At 41.2% G+C, this 17,952-nt stretch overlaps 1 protein-coding gene across 2 annotated transcripts in view; it reads right to left on the bottom strand.

The window, feature by feature from the left end:
* Window positions 1–17,952, bottom strand: part of Me2 (malic enzyme 2) — a 48,456-nt gene that overhangs the window by 5,790 nt on the left and 24,714 nt on the right. For both annotated transcript variants that reach the window (XM_028776749.1, XM_028776748.1), the window contains exons 11-13: window positions 16,070–16,184; window positions 13,543–13,685; window positions 7,163–7,265 (exon numbers count right to left, since the gene is read on the bottom strand). In XM_028776749.1, coding sequence (XP_028632582.1) covers window positions 7,163–7,265; window positions 13,543–13,685; window positions 16,070–16,184 — 361 coding nt within the window. The remainder of the gene's footprint in view (window positions 1–7,162; window positions 7,266–13,542; window positions 13,686–16,069; window positions 16,185–17,952) is intronic.

Below are 17,952 nucleotides of genomic sequence, written 5' to 3'. Positions count from 1 at the left end.
GTTACACAGTTCACTTAGTAAGGTCACTTTTCAAATTATGAACGGCTAAGTTCCTAAACTGAGAAAAAAATAAACGGCAATAAGCTCCCAATGCAACTGCCCAAGAGAAAGCAAGACTGAATTAAATGGGCTTTGTCAATGCCTACATTCTCATCACTAACAAAATCAGTTTAGAAGTAGAGCTGTGTAGTTTGTTTTTTTTAAATAATTATCAACATAGCAAATATTTATTGGTTTCTGTTAGGGCCTACTTTAGTCTACAGTGCCTGAACGAGAACAAGACAGACAGACAGACAGACAGACAGACAGACAGACACACACACACACACAGAGAAAGAGAGAGAGAGAGAGAGAGAGAGAGAGAGAGAGAGAGAGAGAGAGAAGTATGAACATACAAATCCAAAAGAAACATCCATCAGCCAAGCAGAAACACACTCACTAACCTTTAAGAAAACAACCAACCAACCAGCCTCAGTCCACCTCAACCCTGATTTGAACGGCGGCAGCTACTGCCCGCTCCTTCAGCTCATTATTTCACTGTTTCTGAGTCTTTAATAACTTGCTTTAATTTCTTTAGATTTTTGAGCTTTAAAGACTTTCAGTCTTCCCTGGTTGAATACAAGCATCCTGCCCTCTTGCTATTTCTCGCCTTCTCTCTCTTCCCTACATGTGCAGAAACATCACTGGGGTCCATCTACAGTCACCGTTTACATTAGGACTTTGTAGGCACTACTTAATCCAGGCAGAGTTAACGCTATACTGGGACTATTTCTGCTTTGCATAAATGTTCTCTTCCCCAGAGCTCATGTTCTGTTCCCCCCTTAATTGTTACTTAGTAATTAACGTCATTTCATCCTGAAGCCCTCCTTAGTTGTTCTGTTTCCCCCTTAACTGTTATTTAGTAATTAATGTCACTTCATCCTGGAGCCCTTCCTTAGTTCCCAATCCTCCGTTTGCATCCTGTGGAGCTCCTGGCACAGACCTCTGCAGCACTCTTACTGCCCAGCTGACTCTTCTCCCTGTCAGTCAGGGACATGGTTCTTTGACTCCAATTACTAACACTCCTTTACCCTCTCCTTTTAGCAGGACATTTTCCTGCAGTTGTTCTGAGAAACAACTGAGAGGAATAAAATTTTTTTTTGAAAATCTGCATTTCTGAAAATGTACATGTTTACCTCTTTCTGCTCCTCTGGGCTTAGGATTTTAGTTCGTAAATATGTGTCCTACAGAGCCCTGTATCCCCTAGCTTCCGGCCTTGGCCCCGGGTATGCCTGGTATCCGGTCCTGTTTAAGCAACTGTCTTTTTATCACTGGAAGCATGGAGCTCTTTGACTCTCATTTTGTAAACCTGTGTCTTGGGGTACATTTCTAAACCACTGTGTCTGACACTCAGAGGTGAGCCCTTCCTCTGAGCAATGCTTGTGCAGTCTTTGATATCCTTCCATTTTTTCTTTCTTTCCTTCTGTCCTCAAATTTCTATTTTTTGACCTTGTAATTGTGGAGTGGACATGTGACTTTATTCTCTGTTATCTACCTCCAGTCCTGACTGTTAAGTGGCTTCCTCATTTCTTTCTTATAATCTTTCTGCTATCAACTTTTATTTCAAGAATTTGCTGTTTCTAACCTGAAATCCTCTCATTTTGAAATACAGTATCTCTAAGAATATTTATAGTTCCTTCAAACCTTTCCTGCAGGCTTGTTTTCTCCAAGAACCCCCTTTTTGTTTAAACACTGCTTTATCTGTTATGATATCAACTTTCAAAAATGTTTGTACAACTTTTGCTAGACAAAAACTCTAAGAGCAGCCAGTGCTCTTACCTGCTGAGCCATCTCTCCAGCATCTCCCGAGGTTTCTTTATTCTAACACCTCTTCCTCCCCTTCTCTCTGTTGGTGGTCCATGTCACTTTAATGAAGACACTTAAGTCTACTGTTTTGACTGATAGTTGTCTTGCTCAGTATATGGTTCCTTTTTTTCTTTTATTTTTCAATTGTTGCATTTTATCCCCCAATGTTCCCTGACTGGAAATTAGAAGGTTTTGTGGTGTTCTAATGATTATCCTCAAGTTTACAGCATGTATTCCCATCAAAAAAAATTCCATTAGCTTAAAATGTATCTTCCTGCCAGTATGAACCCCTCATAACACGTCAGGTCTATTTGACAGAAAGAGCATTGCTGTGCATGCTGTCTCAGCACATCTGCTGAAATGCACATGACTGTTTGGTGTCTGTAAACCCTTGCTCTGTGCGATCTGCATGTTCAGGCACTTGCCCTGTCTTCCCTGCACCTTTACAAGATGCTTTTGTCTATCCTTCCCTCACACCTGAGCTTCTGGGACTGTTTCCACTGGCTTGAGGAACAACACTTCCCTCCTTTCATTTCACACAAGTATGCAGTTCTCTGTTTTGCCCTAGCTCTGTGGACTGTGGATTGAACTCTAGGCTGGCAAGTTACTTCCTACAAACAACACAAACACATCACTCCTCTCCCTCTTGGCCCTCAGCGGTGCTGAGGAATCAAATGTTGCTCCTACACTTGGACCACCCACCGTCATGATTTCTCCTTGGGACTCTCTGAAGCCTCACAGTGAGGGTCTGAGGTCTGGACTTCTGGTCTACCCTCCAGAGGTTTTCCTGAGGTACACTGGAAGGCATTCTTAGCCATGCAGCGTATGATGCAGCCTCTCCTTCATTTCCACACTCACTGTCTTCCAGGACTTTACTAGCAATTACAAGTCTCTGTCTTACTTGCTCTTCTGTATTTTCCCGTTCAGGTCTTCATTTCCAGTTTCTTCTGTGCTGCCCTACAGTTACTTGCTTTGGTCTAACCTTCATTCACCCATTGGATTATTATTAGGACTCAATTCCAGAAGTCAGTGATTTTAGCTAACGTTTTCAAGCTTGGCTTTCACTGTTGTAATGATAATCATGTTTGTGTTACAACACTTGTCATCCACGTAGACCTGAACCTGTCTTCTTGATGGCGGTGTCTGATGGACTTGGGTTGCCAGATCTCTGCACAGGTCTCCTTTTACCCTCTAAACAAGAGTGGCATTTGTACATTTCTCTAGAAAAACAACTTGAGGACTGGTGCTATGTTTTCAAAGACTTCTATTTGGTTCCACCAGGCACTGGCATCCAGAGCAAAGGCTGGAGTTTTCTAGACCAGCCATAGCTATAGACCAGTCTATTCCCAGATGCAGTCCTGTAGGGTTTCAGCCCGGAATGGGTAGTCACTCATAAGAGGAGGAGTCACACCTGGACAAATGTCAATACTATCTTTCCTCTAGGGTAAATACAACTCGTTGTTTATTTCCTGATCAGTGTGTGACTCTCGTGCTAAGGCGACTACAAACTCTAGCCTTCTCAGCATGCTCTCGAACTCTGCTCTTTAATCTTGATCAGAGTCACACATCTTATCAACCCATACATTACTGGCTGCTGATCTTTGAAGGTGAAGGCTGTCTGTTCATTGTTTTCTGACTCTCTTTTAAAGACTTACTTATTTTTATTTTATGTGCATGAGTATTTTGCCTGCATCTATGGATGTATGTATACCATGTATGTACACTCCAAGACCAGAAGAGGGCACTGGATCCCCTGGAACTAGAGTTATACATGTTGTGTGCTGTCATGTAGGTACTGGAAACTGGACCTGAGCCTTGTACAAATGAAATAAGCACCTTCTCCAGCCCCTCTTTTCTTAATATGTATGATGGCTTTGAACTCACACTCCTCCTGCCCAGCCTCCCAAGTGCTGAAATTATAGGCTTAGACCACTATACTCAGCCTTGAGTTTTAAATATTTATCCAGTTGTTAGAGTGGTAGGACTGGCAATTCGGAAAATACCACAGTCTTAAGTTTTAGATTTCTTTTTATAAGACTTTCAGACAATCTCCCATTGGTGGGTCTGCCTTTACTTCCATCTTGTCTATTCACAGGGCTAATAGCTTTTACTCATAAAGCCAGGACTTTTAAAATGCTACATATAAAAATAATCAACTGCCAAATTTCTTAAGGGTCAAATATGAGGGTTGGAGAGATGAACTGTGCTCAAGATCCCGGGCTGCTCTGCAAGGACCTGGGTTCAATTTCCAGCACCCACTCAGGATCTGTGACATGTTCTTCTGACCTCCAAAAGCACCAGGTATATATATACATGCACACGTATACATGCAGGCAAAATACTCATACAATAATAAACTAAATACATTTTTTAAAAAAGTCAACTCTGAACTTAAAAATGGTTTTGTCAAAATCAGCAAGTATTCTCTTTTTTGCTCTCAAAACTTTATGCTGTAAAAACACTACTGTATAGAGTAGGATGATTTAAAACCCAAATGCCACAAAAAAATCACTGATGGCAGAAGAGTCTTTATAGATGCTCAGTCTCAAGAGACAACCGAAGTAACATGAAGAGAAGGAGGGGCACTCGATGGTCACAGGTAAAATAAACACCTTGTTTACTTCAACAGTGTAATCATGTACTTGCCTGTGCCCTGCACTACTTATGACTTATGGAGAGCCTGCTGCCAGATCGTCAGAGAAGACCCATCAAAGGAAAGGAGACACATGTGGCAAAGGAATTCACACCAGATCCCCATTTTGTTCAGTACAGTCTTTCTAAATGGGCCAGGATGGAGCTCAGTGGTAGAGCACTAGCCTAGCATGCATGAGGTTCTGGGTTCAATCCTCAGCATCACAAAAAGTAAACAAATGTAAAAGGCTATGGAGGATCAACACAGAGTTATGGAACAGACACAAAGGAAGAAGTATTCTCAATGACAGAGGAAAAGAATCTTTAGCTTTAAAAATAAAAAAGATATGAAAAGGTAATTCTAGAACATGGTACTAGAAAGACTTAAAATTGCACAAACTGATAAACACACTGCTAAGTAGTTACAGGCTTCTCTTCCATTCTGATGCCAGGGCAGTATCACGATGAAAAAGACTGAGGTGCCTATTTCCATTCACTGTCTTGATGGCATACTCACCTTCTGGATATACACTGAAGTTATAATGAATGAACTGTATGATGTCTTTAAAAAACTTGGGACATGCAGTAAAAGTACTAAAAGTGAAGTAAAAGACCAGACTGAGGCTTAGTGAGGAGGTACCCCAGAGGTTTCGCTATTACAAGATATAAAAAGGAGGTAAAAGTGAGACCACAGGTCAGGGACAATAAGAGATTCAACTACGAGCAAGCATAAGCTTCATACAGAAGAAGATTAGGAAGGGAAATGAGAGATGAGAATAAGTAAAAGTCCATCACCCACATATGTGCATGACAAATGGAAATAGTGCCACCCCAGACACAGCCCCTCAACCACCACCCATTGGAAAGGAAAACTGCAAAGACTGTGAGAAAGAAAAACTTATTATGGAAGCCAGTCCTGATTTCAGATTTAAAATCAGCACCATGGGCCTAACAAAAGCGACTTTACAAATCTCAGCCAAACGATCCAGTGAAAGAACAAACAAAGATCCTTGAGGTCTGCAAACCTACCACGTGTTCACAGGCGTCGTTTTTCTGGACAGGAGGTCTTGCTATGCAATCCTGCCTGACCTGCACTTGCTAAGTGGCCCAGACAGGCCTCAAACTCATGGTAATTCTCTTGCCTCAGCCTCCAAGTACTAGGATTGGGCCTGCATGACTACACATGATTTCACATGTTCTTTAGAATTTATTTTAAACCTTATTCAAAGATATATTCTAGAAACACGGGATAGAGGGTGAACACTTGTGCAGATGGTGAGCTCTGAGACGCTTTACTACAGAGATCAAGAAGTGAGGACAGGAAACTGAAGGGGGCACCATATTGATTCTTGTAGACAAAGGCAACAATAGTGAATGCTGTACTTTCCAAGTGATAATCTACTTGGTGAATACTAATTATGTAATCAAGACTTTTATAATCACAGTTTTGAATACTCAATCAATCTAGACAGAGCACAGAAATTGATAGATCACTAAACACTTGCTGAAGAACTCCACAGTGTAGAGACAGCGACTGAGCTTCCCCAGAGTGGGACAAGATCAAAGCTAAACAACAACACAGTTTCCTTCTTCATTTGGCAAGCTGATGAGAACAGTTCAACTCAGTAACAAAGAGACAACTCAGTGGTCCAGACAGCTTGTTGTACAACCATGAGGACCCAAGTCTAGATCCCAGGACTCACATAAAAAGCCAGGCATGGTCTTGTGTGCGCTTGTAACCACAGCACTGATTTGTAGGCATGGAGACAAAATTGCTGGGGTTTACTGGCTGCCATACTGGCTGAAAGAATATGAGGTTCAGAAAGAGACCACACCTCAAGGGATAAGGCAGAGAGCAGGAAAGGACACAGATATCCTCCTGAGCCTCTATGTGTGCACACATTCATACACACATGTGCACACACCACACAGACATCCTCCTCTGCCTCTATGTGTGCACACATTCATACACACATGTGCACACACCACACAGATGTCCTCCTCTGCCTCTGAGTGCACACATTCATACGCACAGGCACGCACACACACCAAATACAAAAACATAAACTTCTAACAAAACCCTTTGTTGTATACGGTAAAGCTAATGACTTCGGAGAACAAGGCAGACACACAGGGCAGTTGAAAATCAGAAGGAATGTGTGCAGTATGGCTGATGGCTCACACTGGGAAAGTCACACCTACAGACAATTTAGAAGATCCATGATAAAGGGATACACCTGTTGACTGTATGTTAAAGAAAAAGGGCAAATACCTGACAACAGTTATATCCTAGAGTGTGATGAAAAGGTATCACAGAGCTGAATATCACAGCCTTCTGCCCCTCTGTACGTTTATGAAATACGCACTCTATTATCTCTATAATAAAGCCTAACAATATGATGACATTTTCAAAGAAAACAGGTTAGAATTCCTGAATTCCTTGTTTCCCTATCCATTATGTCAATCTTCAATTCTAAAGAATTCCATGAATATCTTTTTTTATTTTATGTTAACTGGATACTTGGCCTGGGTGTATGTCTCTGCAGCACTTTTATGCAGTGCAGACAAAAGTCAGACAAAGCCATCAGCTTCCCTGGAAAAGCCTGCTGGTGCTCTTAGTCAGTCCTCTGAAATATGTTTATACAATTAACAATGGATCTATAACATCTGTAATGGTGGGATTTACCTGGGAAAATATAGGCATTGTTTCCTTGGCCTGGGGTGAAGACTCGTCCATCCTGGAGTTTCACTGGCTCAAAAGGGCTGCCACTGGCAAACAAACACCTGCCCTGTTAATGACATAAAATAAAGTCTCAAGTCTTCTGGCCACTTATTCAGGAAAATTCATAAAAGGCTTACAGTTACCTTAGACAATGAAATTACCTAGAAACAAGAAATCATTTACTACATAACAATCCTGTAAATTCTTTTATTGAAATGAGGCTCTCTTTAAACCCTAACATGTCTATTCCCTTTATAAAAGTAAAGCTGATAATAAGTAGCATCTCAAATAATAAAGACTCATCAGCAACGTGAACCTCATAAGTGAGGTGAAAAATAGTCAAATTACTTTGCTACCATTTATGGAACATCTGTTCAGCTAGCTCTGTGTTGGGTGCTTTCTGTGTGGTGTTCAGTTCATTACCTTTCCTGAAAATCTTGTTTGATTGTTACTACCTTCTGTTCATCGTTTTTTTTTTTTTTTTTTTTTTTTTTAAATCAAACCCACAAGTGAAGCAGAAACTGGGGACTTGATGTTTCCAAGTAGTTTGTAAACACTGTGCATCAAGTCTGTAGCAGTTAAATTTGAATCCAAATTTTTATAAATCTAAACCCAACAGTTTTTCTATTATGCCATGGTCTCTCTCCACAGTTTATTACATGGGCGTATGATATAATTACACTACTGTTACAGAACAAACTTGCCATGCTGCCTTGTTAAGGAAAGTAAGTCTCCCACATGGTTTTCTTTATGCAATTAAATGTACACACATATATGTGTGATGCCAGCGGAGCCATCTGTATTTCCAGGATAAATCGATGCTCTTGTGATTGAATGGAACTATAAGTTTTAATTCATAAAAACTGTTTATATTATTATTCCCTTTGCCTCACCAAAAGCAAAAAGCAAAACAAACCAATAGCACTCAAAACAGGGCAACTTACAGGGTGCGGGGAAGAGGAACCTCCGGAAAGTTCCAGAGACTTGGAATGTGAGAGGCTCCCAGGATTCCATGTGAATGACCTTAGCCCGAATGTCCAACAGTAGGAGACAGAACCTGAAGAGACCAGCTCCAGTAGATAGACATGGCCCCCAATTGAGGCAGGGGCTACCCACCCATCTTCAAATTTCTGACCCAGAATTGTTACTGTCTAAAGGAAATGCAGGGACAAAAATGGAACAGAGACAAAAGGAAGGGCCAGCCTGACTTGGGATCCATCCCATACACAGGCACCAAACTCTGACACTATTACTGATACCATGGGCTTGCAGATGGGGAGCTACCATAGCTGTCCTCTGAGTTGGTCTACCAGCAGCTGACTGAGAAACATGCAGATACTTACAGCCAAGCACTGGATGGAGGTTGGAGACCCCTATGGAAGAGTTAGGGGAAGGACTGAAGGAGCTGAAGAGATTGCAACCCCATAGGAAGATCAACAGTGCCAACTAACCAGGATCCCTCAGAGTTCACAGAGACTAAGCCACCAACCAAGGAGCAGGCATGGGCTGGTCCTTGGCCCCAGGCATATGTGTTGCAGAGGACTGCCATGTCTGGCCTCAGTGGGAGAGATGAGCTTAATCCTGTGGAAACTTGATGCCCTAGGGAAGGGGGATGCTGGTGGGGTGAGGTGGGGGTGGGTGGGTAGGGGAGCACTCTCTCAGAGGTGGCAAGGAGGGGAGTGGGGTAAAGAGCTAGGGGAGGGGGGACCAGGAAGGAGGCAACATTTGGAATGTAAATAAATAAAATAATTTAATTAAAAAATGAGGCAACTTAGAATGTTTAAAAACAGCTAATGTTAAGTAACATTTAAACACCCAATTAAATTAGGTTAAAAAGTGATTTGCAGAAAACTGATATATCTCAATACACATGGACAGACATAATGCCACTACTCTAGAACATTTAACAGTTTGCCTCCAGCTCTGGAGTATTAAGATTATAGGTATGTATCACACACCAGGCTTGGGATCTAACAAGGCTTTGTGCATGTCAAGTAAGCATTCTACCAACTGAGCTATGTTCCTAAGCCCTAAGACTTCATAGTAAAGGCCAAGGAATCTAAAGCACTGTGCTACATTGTGTTACTTTAGTGACACAATTTCACAACAGTATGAATTCAAAATTTAACTTCAAAGTGGTACAAAGTATAAGTGTGGGGGCGAGCTAACTATGCTAACGGCTCCGGTGAGCATCTTGGACATTTAATTCCATATGCCAAGTACTTTCCATTTACTCTACAGTTATTAGCTGCCCCCCCACCACCACCAGATCTCCTGACAGTAGCAATCCCATTCTGCAGTCCAGTTTTAAATGATTATTAAAACATGAAGACATTATCCCAACAGTCTCCTCCTGCAGATGTTCAGGAGGCTGAGGCAAAAGATAACAGGGTTTAAGGGCAACCTGCAGTGCACTAAAAACTTAAAAGGCAAAGACAAAACTTAACATCATTGTTTTGTGTGACAGGCAGAAAGAATTTATAAGCTATGATTCAATGGCTCCATGCTATTTTATTCAGGTAAGACTTCAAAGTTACAAAACTGTGAAGAGATGCACATCTTAAGTTTTTTCACACATGTGCTTGTTTACACATTAAGGTAAAATGGGTGACCTACGGTCGTTTGTTCTTTCCTTCCATGTGGAACATGGAGGCTGAACTCAAAACCCTGGTCTTGGTGGTAAGTACCTTTACCTGCTGAGCCATACCCCTAGCCTAAAATCTGCACTTAAAAGTGATTGATTACAGTTTATCAAACTATTCTCCTTGGAAAATTTTGTTCCTTTCAAAGATGTCTGTTTAGTTCAATAGTATTATTTAGTTCAATAATATTCAGAAATAAAGTTCTCAAAAATCTGAGCAGCATTAATTTACTACTTTATAAAACATTATATATATATATATATATATATATATATATATATATGTGTGTGTGTGTGTGTGTGTGTGTGCATGTGTGTGTGTGTGTATGTCTACGCACATGCAAATGTGTATGTGTAGTTATATATAATTTTATTTGAAAATGTCAGAGCTCGTGATATATTGGATCTGAGCCTTATATTCATTGTGTAAGAGAAAGGCGTAATTTGGAGAACAACAGTCATCAACATTTTACCCATATAAACTAGGTAAATAAACCCAGTAAACTGGTAGACTGGTTAAGCAATGAAGCTAATGATAATAATAATGGTAAAAGCTTAATTTTAAAGAACAGTGAAAACTTTCTGTGTGCCTGTTTTGCTGCATGCATGTCTGAGCCATGTGCTGCCTGGTGCCTGTAAAGTGGAGAAAAGAAGAGAAGATTTTAAAAAAACGCTTTGTGTTGATTGTGACTGACTTAGAAAGAAAGGATTTCAATCAGTATGACAGGTTTAAAATCATTACCTCTAATAGATATTCACAAGAATTTACTTTTTCTAACAGAGTAGCAACAAAAAAGCAGAAGGAGCTGACCAATAAGCACTCTGTAACAATGAGAAAAGGAACCAAATCCAAAACCTTCCCTAAGCTCTGCCTGCCCAGTGACATTCTGGGCTGTACCCCACTCACGTCCCCTCTGGTGACAGTAAGGAGTAAGGACTAAGCAATGTTTCTTAAGAGTTTTACAAGAAGCAAGGTGTCACACAGCAATGGTATTTAGGACTGGGAGATAAGAGGAAGAAGGCTCCAAAGACCCACACGTGACCCCAGCAGCAAAGGTGTGGCTGAGATCTCCAGCACCAGAGCTCTGGGGAGTCTCAGGCCAACACAGCAAAACTGAAGTTCAGGGAGCACGAGCCATAAAGGTTGCTAAAAAATACCTAAGGGCAGGTTTATACTCAGAGAGCTGCCCAGATGCAGGGGATGAGCACAGGATGGAACTCTAGACCACACCTGGCTGAGCCAACTGAGTTATGACTGTGAAACCCAGCCTGACAGCCACTGGAGGAGAAGGAAAGGCCCCAAGTATGATGCATTCACCCCAGGCCTCAAGTAACCTGCCATCCACACCACCAAGCACTCAAGACACACAAACCAGCAAACAACTACGCTTACAAGAGAATTAAAAACTAATCACTAAGGCGGGAGGAAAGGAAGTAATAAAGATGGATTTACAGAAAGTGAGTTTGTTACGATCAGAAACTTTAACTAGAATTCACATATTCAAGAAATTAAATAAAAAAAACAAAACAAAACAAAAAATGTCAATAGTTAGATGTGGTGGCGGCTGCAGTCCTGAAATCCCAGCATCTGAGAAGCTGGAGCAGGAGGATACTACAGTTCAAGCCTGGGCTACATACACAGCAGGACTTTGTTTTCAAAACAAACAACAAATCCACAAAGGGAAAAGGATATTCAGAAGAAAACTGAAAGCTAGGGCAGAGGGTAAACTAAGTATTAAACATTACAAGTGGAGGGGCAGTGAGTGAGCTTGACAGTCACTGTGCCTGCTGTCTAGCTGCATAACCTGAGTTTGATAAAAAGTGGCTGCCCCAAGTGGTCCTCTGACCAACAGATACATGATATGCTGTGTGGCATGAGTGCCCACACCCAAATGCACAGAATAAATAAAAATGTACTTAAATTTAAATATAGTCCAGTACTATTTATAGTTATACATTTTAATCACGCATTTGTTTACTGGAGGGGATGTACAAGCTCCTGCAGGCACACAGGTAACACTGAGGATGACTCATGGGTGTCAGCTCTCTCCTTCCACTACACAGAAGCTGAGCACGGCTGTCAGGGCCAGTGGCAGAAGCCTTTACCTGCTGAGCCATCTTTACTAGCACCTGTATATTATTTAAGACTCAACTTCTGAGAGATATGTCTACAATGGATAGATATGTAAGATCTTTAAAATTATCCGAGGAGATATGAAGGAAACAAGATTACTGGTGACTTATTGGTAGTGAAAATATTAAAGACTTACTACATTCTTTATTCTTGAGAGCGTAACCCAAAAATTATATTCATGAATATTCACATATTCAAGAAGTTAAATGAGAATTTGATATATCATGATAAATAGAACTGTAAAATTCACTTCCTAGGGCCTAGGAATATAGCTTAGTGGTAGCTTGCCTGCCTAAACATATATATCTGCAAGGCTGCAGGTTCATTACACAGAACAAAAACCAAAAGCTCCCAATTCCTGAAGTCACTCTGATGACCTACAAGAATGCAAGAAGTGATTCTGCAGTGGACAGTAGTGGCTAAGACACCATCCCACAGAGCAGTAGGGAACCCCACTCACTACCTAACAGCACAGAAGCTAGTGTCTGTAGCTGAATGCTCTACAACAGGGTCAAAGGCCCTAAAGCACTCACTTGCTACCAGTCTGTGTGAAAGTAAAAAATCCATTCCAGACAGCCACTGGTTTAAAAACAAAATAAAAGCCAGCTCTAGCAAAGGCAAAAGACGATGGTGAAGGAATGGTGAAGGGATCTGAGGCAAGTAAAAGAATTGTTTATAAAATAAGGACAAAAAAGCAGAGTTTCTGATTATTTTTGAATTTTTACGACTAAAAAATATATAAGAACTAAAACCAAGAACCCAAGGACAGATGAACAGAGTAGGAAAGTGACTGCCAAGGGGAAGGACTGAGAATGTCAGACGGAAGCAGAGCTAAGCGGACAGCACACACAAAAACACAAATACTCCACACTGGCAATCAAGTCTCACATGAGAAAACATGGCCAAAGCAGAGACACCAGCCCTGTTTCCAAAACCAAACCAAACCTCAGCAATCAGTCATCAACTATAGACTCAGGAGGACTCTAATCTCCAGGGAGAACTAATAAACCATACATGGGTCTAAACCCAAAGGAATGAAATCAAGACACAATCCAGAAAACAACAAACTATCTTTAAAGTACTGAAATACAGCAACTCCCAGTTGTTAATTCCAAGTGGGGTGAAAATGTCCTTCAAAATGAAGGCAAAATGTACTATCAAGAGAATTCTTCAGACCCATAGTTAAGGAGGTCTTCTGGGAGGAGGAAAACTACCCCAGACAGACACAGCCAGGCAGGGATGGCCACAGAAAAACAAAGAAGCAAGCAAGCAAACAAAACATAAATGCAGGCAAATCTAAATAGATACTTTCTATATAAAAAGAGTTAAGAAAAAAAGAAGCATAGGTGGTTTCAAAACACACAGAAAAGCATCAGGGGCTTAGCAGAGCTGGGCGAACTAGTGAGCAGTAGTCGGTGTTCAGTGACTGCTCTCAGGACTGACATGCTGATTTCAGACTTGGTGACCCACTGCCATCTCTACTCAAATAGTAATGAATGAGTGTGCAAGAACATGCAACTAACAAGCCAATAAGACAGAACCAACTTGCGTGATTCTCGCTGACCATACCTCTGTAAGTGTGTATGCGTCTTCGGCTGTGCACTCGGCCTGCGCTGTAGGATTACTTAAAGCAAATATCACAGGCCTCTCATTGATAGAGGCCATGGCTCTGATTACGCCAGGAGTAAAAAGCGGGCCAGCACCTGCCACTCCTGCAATAAATAAAGGAAGAAAACAACTTCAGCACAGATATAACAAACTGGTTCTTACTAACAGTGTTTCTACAAAACATTTACCATAAGGAAACCACAGGTGTCATTACACAGATAGATTTTTGTTTTGCTGAGACAATACTATGTGGGCACAGCTTCAGATATGAAAAGGAAAACAATGAAATGCTGAAATTTTTCACTTATATGTTTATTGTCTAGTAAATTTTAGGAAAACCTGTCCAACATGTGACTATCACCATCACTGTAGCCAGTGACAAGGTTCACAGTGTTGTGTGAGCGTCCACTCATCTGAGGGACCAGAAACAGACCCTCAGAGAGACAGACTGCAGCAACCAGGGCCTGGGGGAATGCCACGGTATTCTATGTTTGGGCTTCATCTGGTAATGGACATTCTTTATATATATATAGTAAACATCCTGACCACAGTTGGCAATTCCTAAGTGGTATTCTTAATTCTTAAGTGGTCAGAAGACTGTCCTGACTAAACCAATCAACTTTTGATGTAGCTGATTTACCTTTATTAAGTTCTTACCATGTCCCAGACACTAAATTAGACCACTAGGTACAAAAATAAACATAAGAGCTGAGTGTGGTGGCACGCCTTTAACTGCAGCTCTCGGGAGGCAGAGGTAGGCAAATCTCTATGAGTTTGAGGCCAGCATGGTCTACATAGTGAGACCTCATAAAAAACAAACAAGGAAACACAAATAAAACAAAAACTGTATGTAGGGACTGGGGATTTAGCTAAGTGGCAGATCATTGCCAAGCAAACACAAAACCCTTACTGGTCTCTAGCAGTAAGTAAAAAGAACGTAATACAGCCAGATTATAGTTGACGAAAGAATAAACTGGAATTTTTTCTTCAGCAAGTTGTTAAGACAAATATGTACAGGGTTATGAAGATCTGTGTGAGGGGAGAACACTCAGGCCTTGGTGGACTCTGGAGGCAACTAAAGGAGGCCTCTGCTGAGAGCAGCCCCTCACCTTCTTTCTGTTTCCTTGCTCCCCTGGAGATAGACAAATGAGTGACTACATTCTCAGGTTTTAAGAGAAGACATGTAGAAAACCCTTTAAGATCCTCTTGGTGTGTGTGTGTGTGTGTGAATGAAAAAAACACAGACATATTTTTCTGAGCATAGGATCTCATTGTGAATATTTTATAGTTTAACACTGAACAGAGTTCCTACATGAAAACTACTAAAAGCTCACGATTGTGAACTCACAGCTACAGCTACAGAGAATCAAACAGCCCTGCGTCTGTGCTAAGAACTCAGGGCTGGGTCAGCACAGATGTTGGCAACAAATGCTGACAGCACGAAACACATGGAAAGTTTCCACTTTGAAATTCTCACTCTGCACTGGATTTTCCTGGTATAGTCTGTCAAACGACCTTGGCCTTTGAAAGCTGAGTTTACCACCAGTCACAACAGCTCTGAAAGCAAAACACCATAAAGAGCTGGGCTTGTAGTCCAATCTTGGGAGACGCAGGCAGGACAAACACTGAAGCCCAGATGTTCAAAGCCAGTTTACAGGAGAGTAAAACAGCTTCAGTTTTGTTTTCAGTCTGTTAAGATGTAATTTTTCAGTTACATTCACCTCCTTAGTGTCTGTATGTGTAAGTCTGGGGGCGCCTTGCCACCATGCAGTCCATGTGGAGAGGACAGCTTGTGGGACGTGTTCTGCTCCTGCCATGTGGACCCTAGGGGCTCAGCTCACACCATCAGACTTCCAGCAGCAAGCACCTTTACCTGCTGAGCCATCTCGCTGGCCCCATTTCCAGAATTTTAGACATTTGACTGTGTAACCCAAACTGGCCCTGAATTCATAATCTTGCCTTGGTTTCTACCATGTTGAGATTACAAGTGTGCACCACATGCCCAGCATGGAATTCTGTCCCTTAAAACCTTTATGCAGAGAAACCAAATATTTTAATTTGAGTCAGCCCTCTTTATCTGTGAGGTTCTGTACACAGATTCAATACATGTACATTTTCAATACAAGACAACAATGCAGAAGGAGACAAATCTGTGTATGTCCTAAGCATGTGCAGATCTTTTTGTATCATTCCCTAATAATACAGCTGAAGAACCACTTACATAGCAAAAGTCAATAGAGGTGCACTCAAGTACACAGCAGGATGTGCACAGGTTATGCACAAGTCCTACACCTCTTAGCATAGGAGATTTAGGTGCAGCAGGTTTGGGTGTGTGCAGTGGGCTTTTGCACCAGTCCCCTAAAACACCGAGAGATGACCTGCATATGCTGAAGGCGAGGTAAAACACAGCAACTTACTTTAGTAATCCTATGTGCGAGTTATGACTGACAGTTAAATAACAAGATTGTGTATAAATAACTTCACTTACCAATTATAACTGAAGGCTTAAGTTTATTTACTGCATCTTCAAAAGTTGCAGGTATGTTCTCTGGGACCACATGAGCATATGGTTCCTGGTTACTATCTATGCTAGCAGTCCGCCCCTGAATGTTTTGATAAAGTACAGTGTCAGTAAGTGCATATTAAAGATAAATTAAGCATATGAATTGTCAATTATATATATTTCATCTGTCCTTGTAACACAAATGTCTTTTGATTTACTTTTTTCTTCAATCTCTATCTGCCAATTCTAACTTTACAGAATCCAAACAGTTCATCGAATCAATTATGTCCAGAAACATTGCCATGTCTTTCAAAAACTCATTCCTTCTATGACATCCTCCCAAATTTCATATTTACTATTAAGAATCTTTAGTATTTTAGAAATGTAATATAGCAATATAGCAAATATTATAACTTTGCCCACCATATGTGAAGACCACAGCCTAACAAACTTATGAACAGCCACATCAAAATGTTGTTTTGGTACTAGGAATAGAACCCCAGGCCTGAACATACTAGTCAAATGCTTTACTGTTAAGGCAAATTCCCCAACTCCCCTTCCCCTTTAAGAGATGGTCTTAGGGGACCTAGCCTCAGCTGGTCTAAAACTCACCCCATAGTTAAAGCCCTGCTCAGCCTCTCCATCTCTAATTAAAAGAGGTTAAGGCTATCAGAATACTGGCTTCTTACACTGTCTTGGCATTGTCACAGCTCTGTAGAGTGGGAATTTAGTGGGGACATTAAGTGTCTTCAAAAGGACAACAGGTTTAGGATCACTAGAAGACAGTGGAAGCCCAGGACCCACAGGCCTAGCTACCAACATTCTAAAGAACAAATCAAAGACACGCTTTCAGGTTGGAGGTGAACAGGGATTCTTGGCTGTGGAGGAAACTGCTACAGCTGCACCAAGGCTGCAGTCATTTTAGACCCTCGACGAAAGCCAGTGCTACAAGGTGAAGGTCACAGCTGAATGCCAGCAGAGACGTATTCCCCTCTAGGTAAGAACGTGATATTTACCACCCTTCTTCTCTTCTACACATGCTAGCAGACTTCAGCCACAGCAGCGTGGGGAGAGCTTCATGATTCAGAGCCTGGGCTTTATACTCAGGCAACATGCTTAGGTTTAGATTATGCCACCATTTCTTCGAAACTGATAATTTTATTTAATTTTTTTTAATTTTTTTTTAAGAGGCAGAACAGGTGTCTTTTCTTTTTAAGATTTATTTATTTATTTTATATATGAGTACACTGTCACTGTCTTCGGACACACCAGAATAGGGCATTCAATCTCATTATGGATGGTTGTGAGCCACCATGTGGTTGCTGGGATTTGAACTCAGGACCCCTGGAAGAGGAGTCAGTGCTCTTAACCGCTGAGCCATCTCTCCAGCCCGAAACTGATAACTTTAAAAAGGCAAAACGTCTGCTCATCAACAAAACAAAATGGTCCTCTGCAACAAGTGCTCTTAACTACTGAGCCACCTCTCCAGCCCTATGATCATTTTAAACTTGTTTCTGTGATTATCAAATTTCATAAGAAAAAAAAAAGCTAAAAAAATTTCGTAAGAAAACAAAAACAAAATAAAAACACAATATCTACTCCCACCCCTTGGCCTCCCAGCCTCCCCACCTAAGACATGAGTTCTGACAGGACTAAAGGCAACAGTACACTTATGTTCATGAATGGTTACTGACATGAAGAGCAAACAGCCAGGACGAGAGCCATCTACATGCTCGATACACACACATGTATGTGGAGATAGCATGCACACTGCATGTAAACGGGAAGGAAATGTCTCATCATTAGATTCCTGTGTAGACATGGGAACTGAAACAGCAGTGCATACTGGACATGGTCTCATCATTAGA

Source organism: Grammomys surdaster, unplaced genomic scaffold (genome assembly GCF_004785775.1).
Source record: "Grammomys surdaster isolate TR1022 unplaced genomic scaffold, NIH_TR_1.0 272, whole genome shotgun sequence".
In the NCBI taxonomy this organism is placed as follows: domain Eukaryota; kingdom Metazoa; phylum Chordata; class Mammalia; order Rodentia; family Muridae; genus Grammomys; species Grammomys surdaster.
The sequence above is the reverse complement of the archived record's forward strand: the minus strand, read 5'-3'. Positions and strand labels throughout refer to the sequence as shown.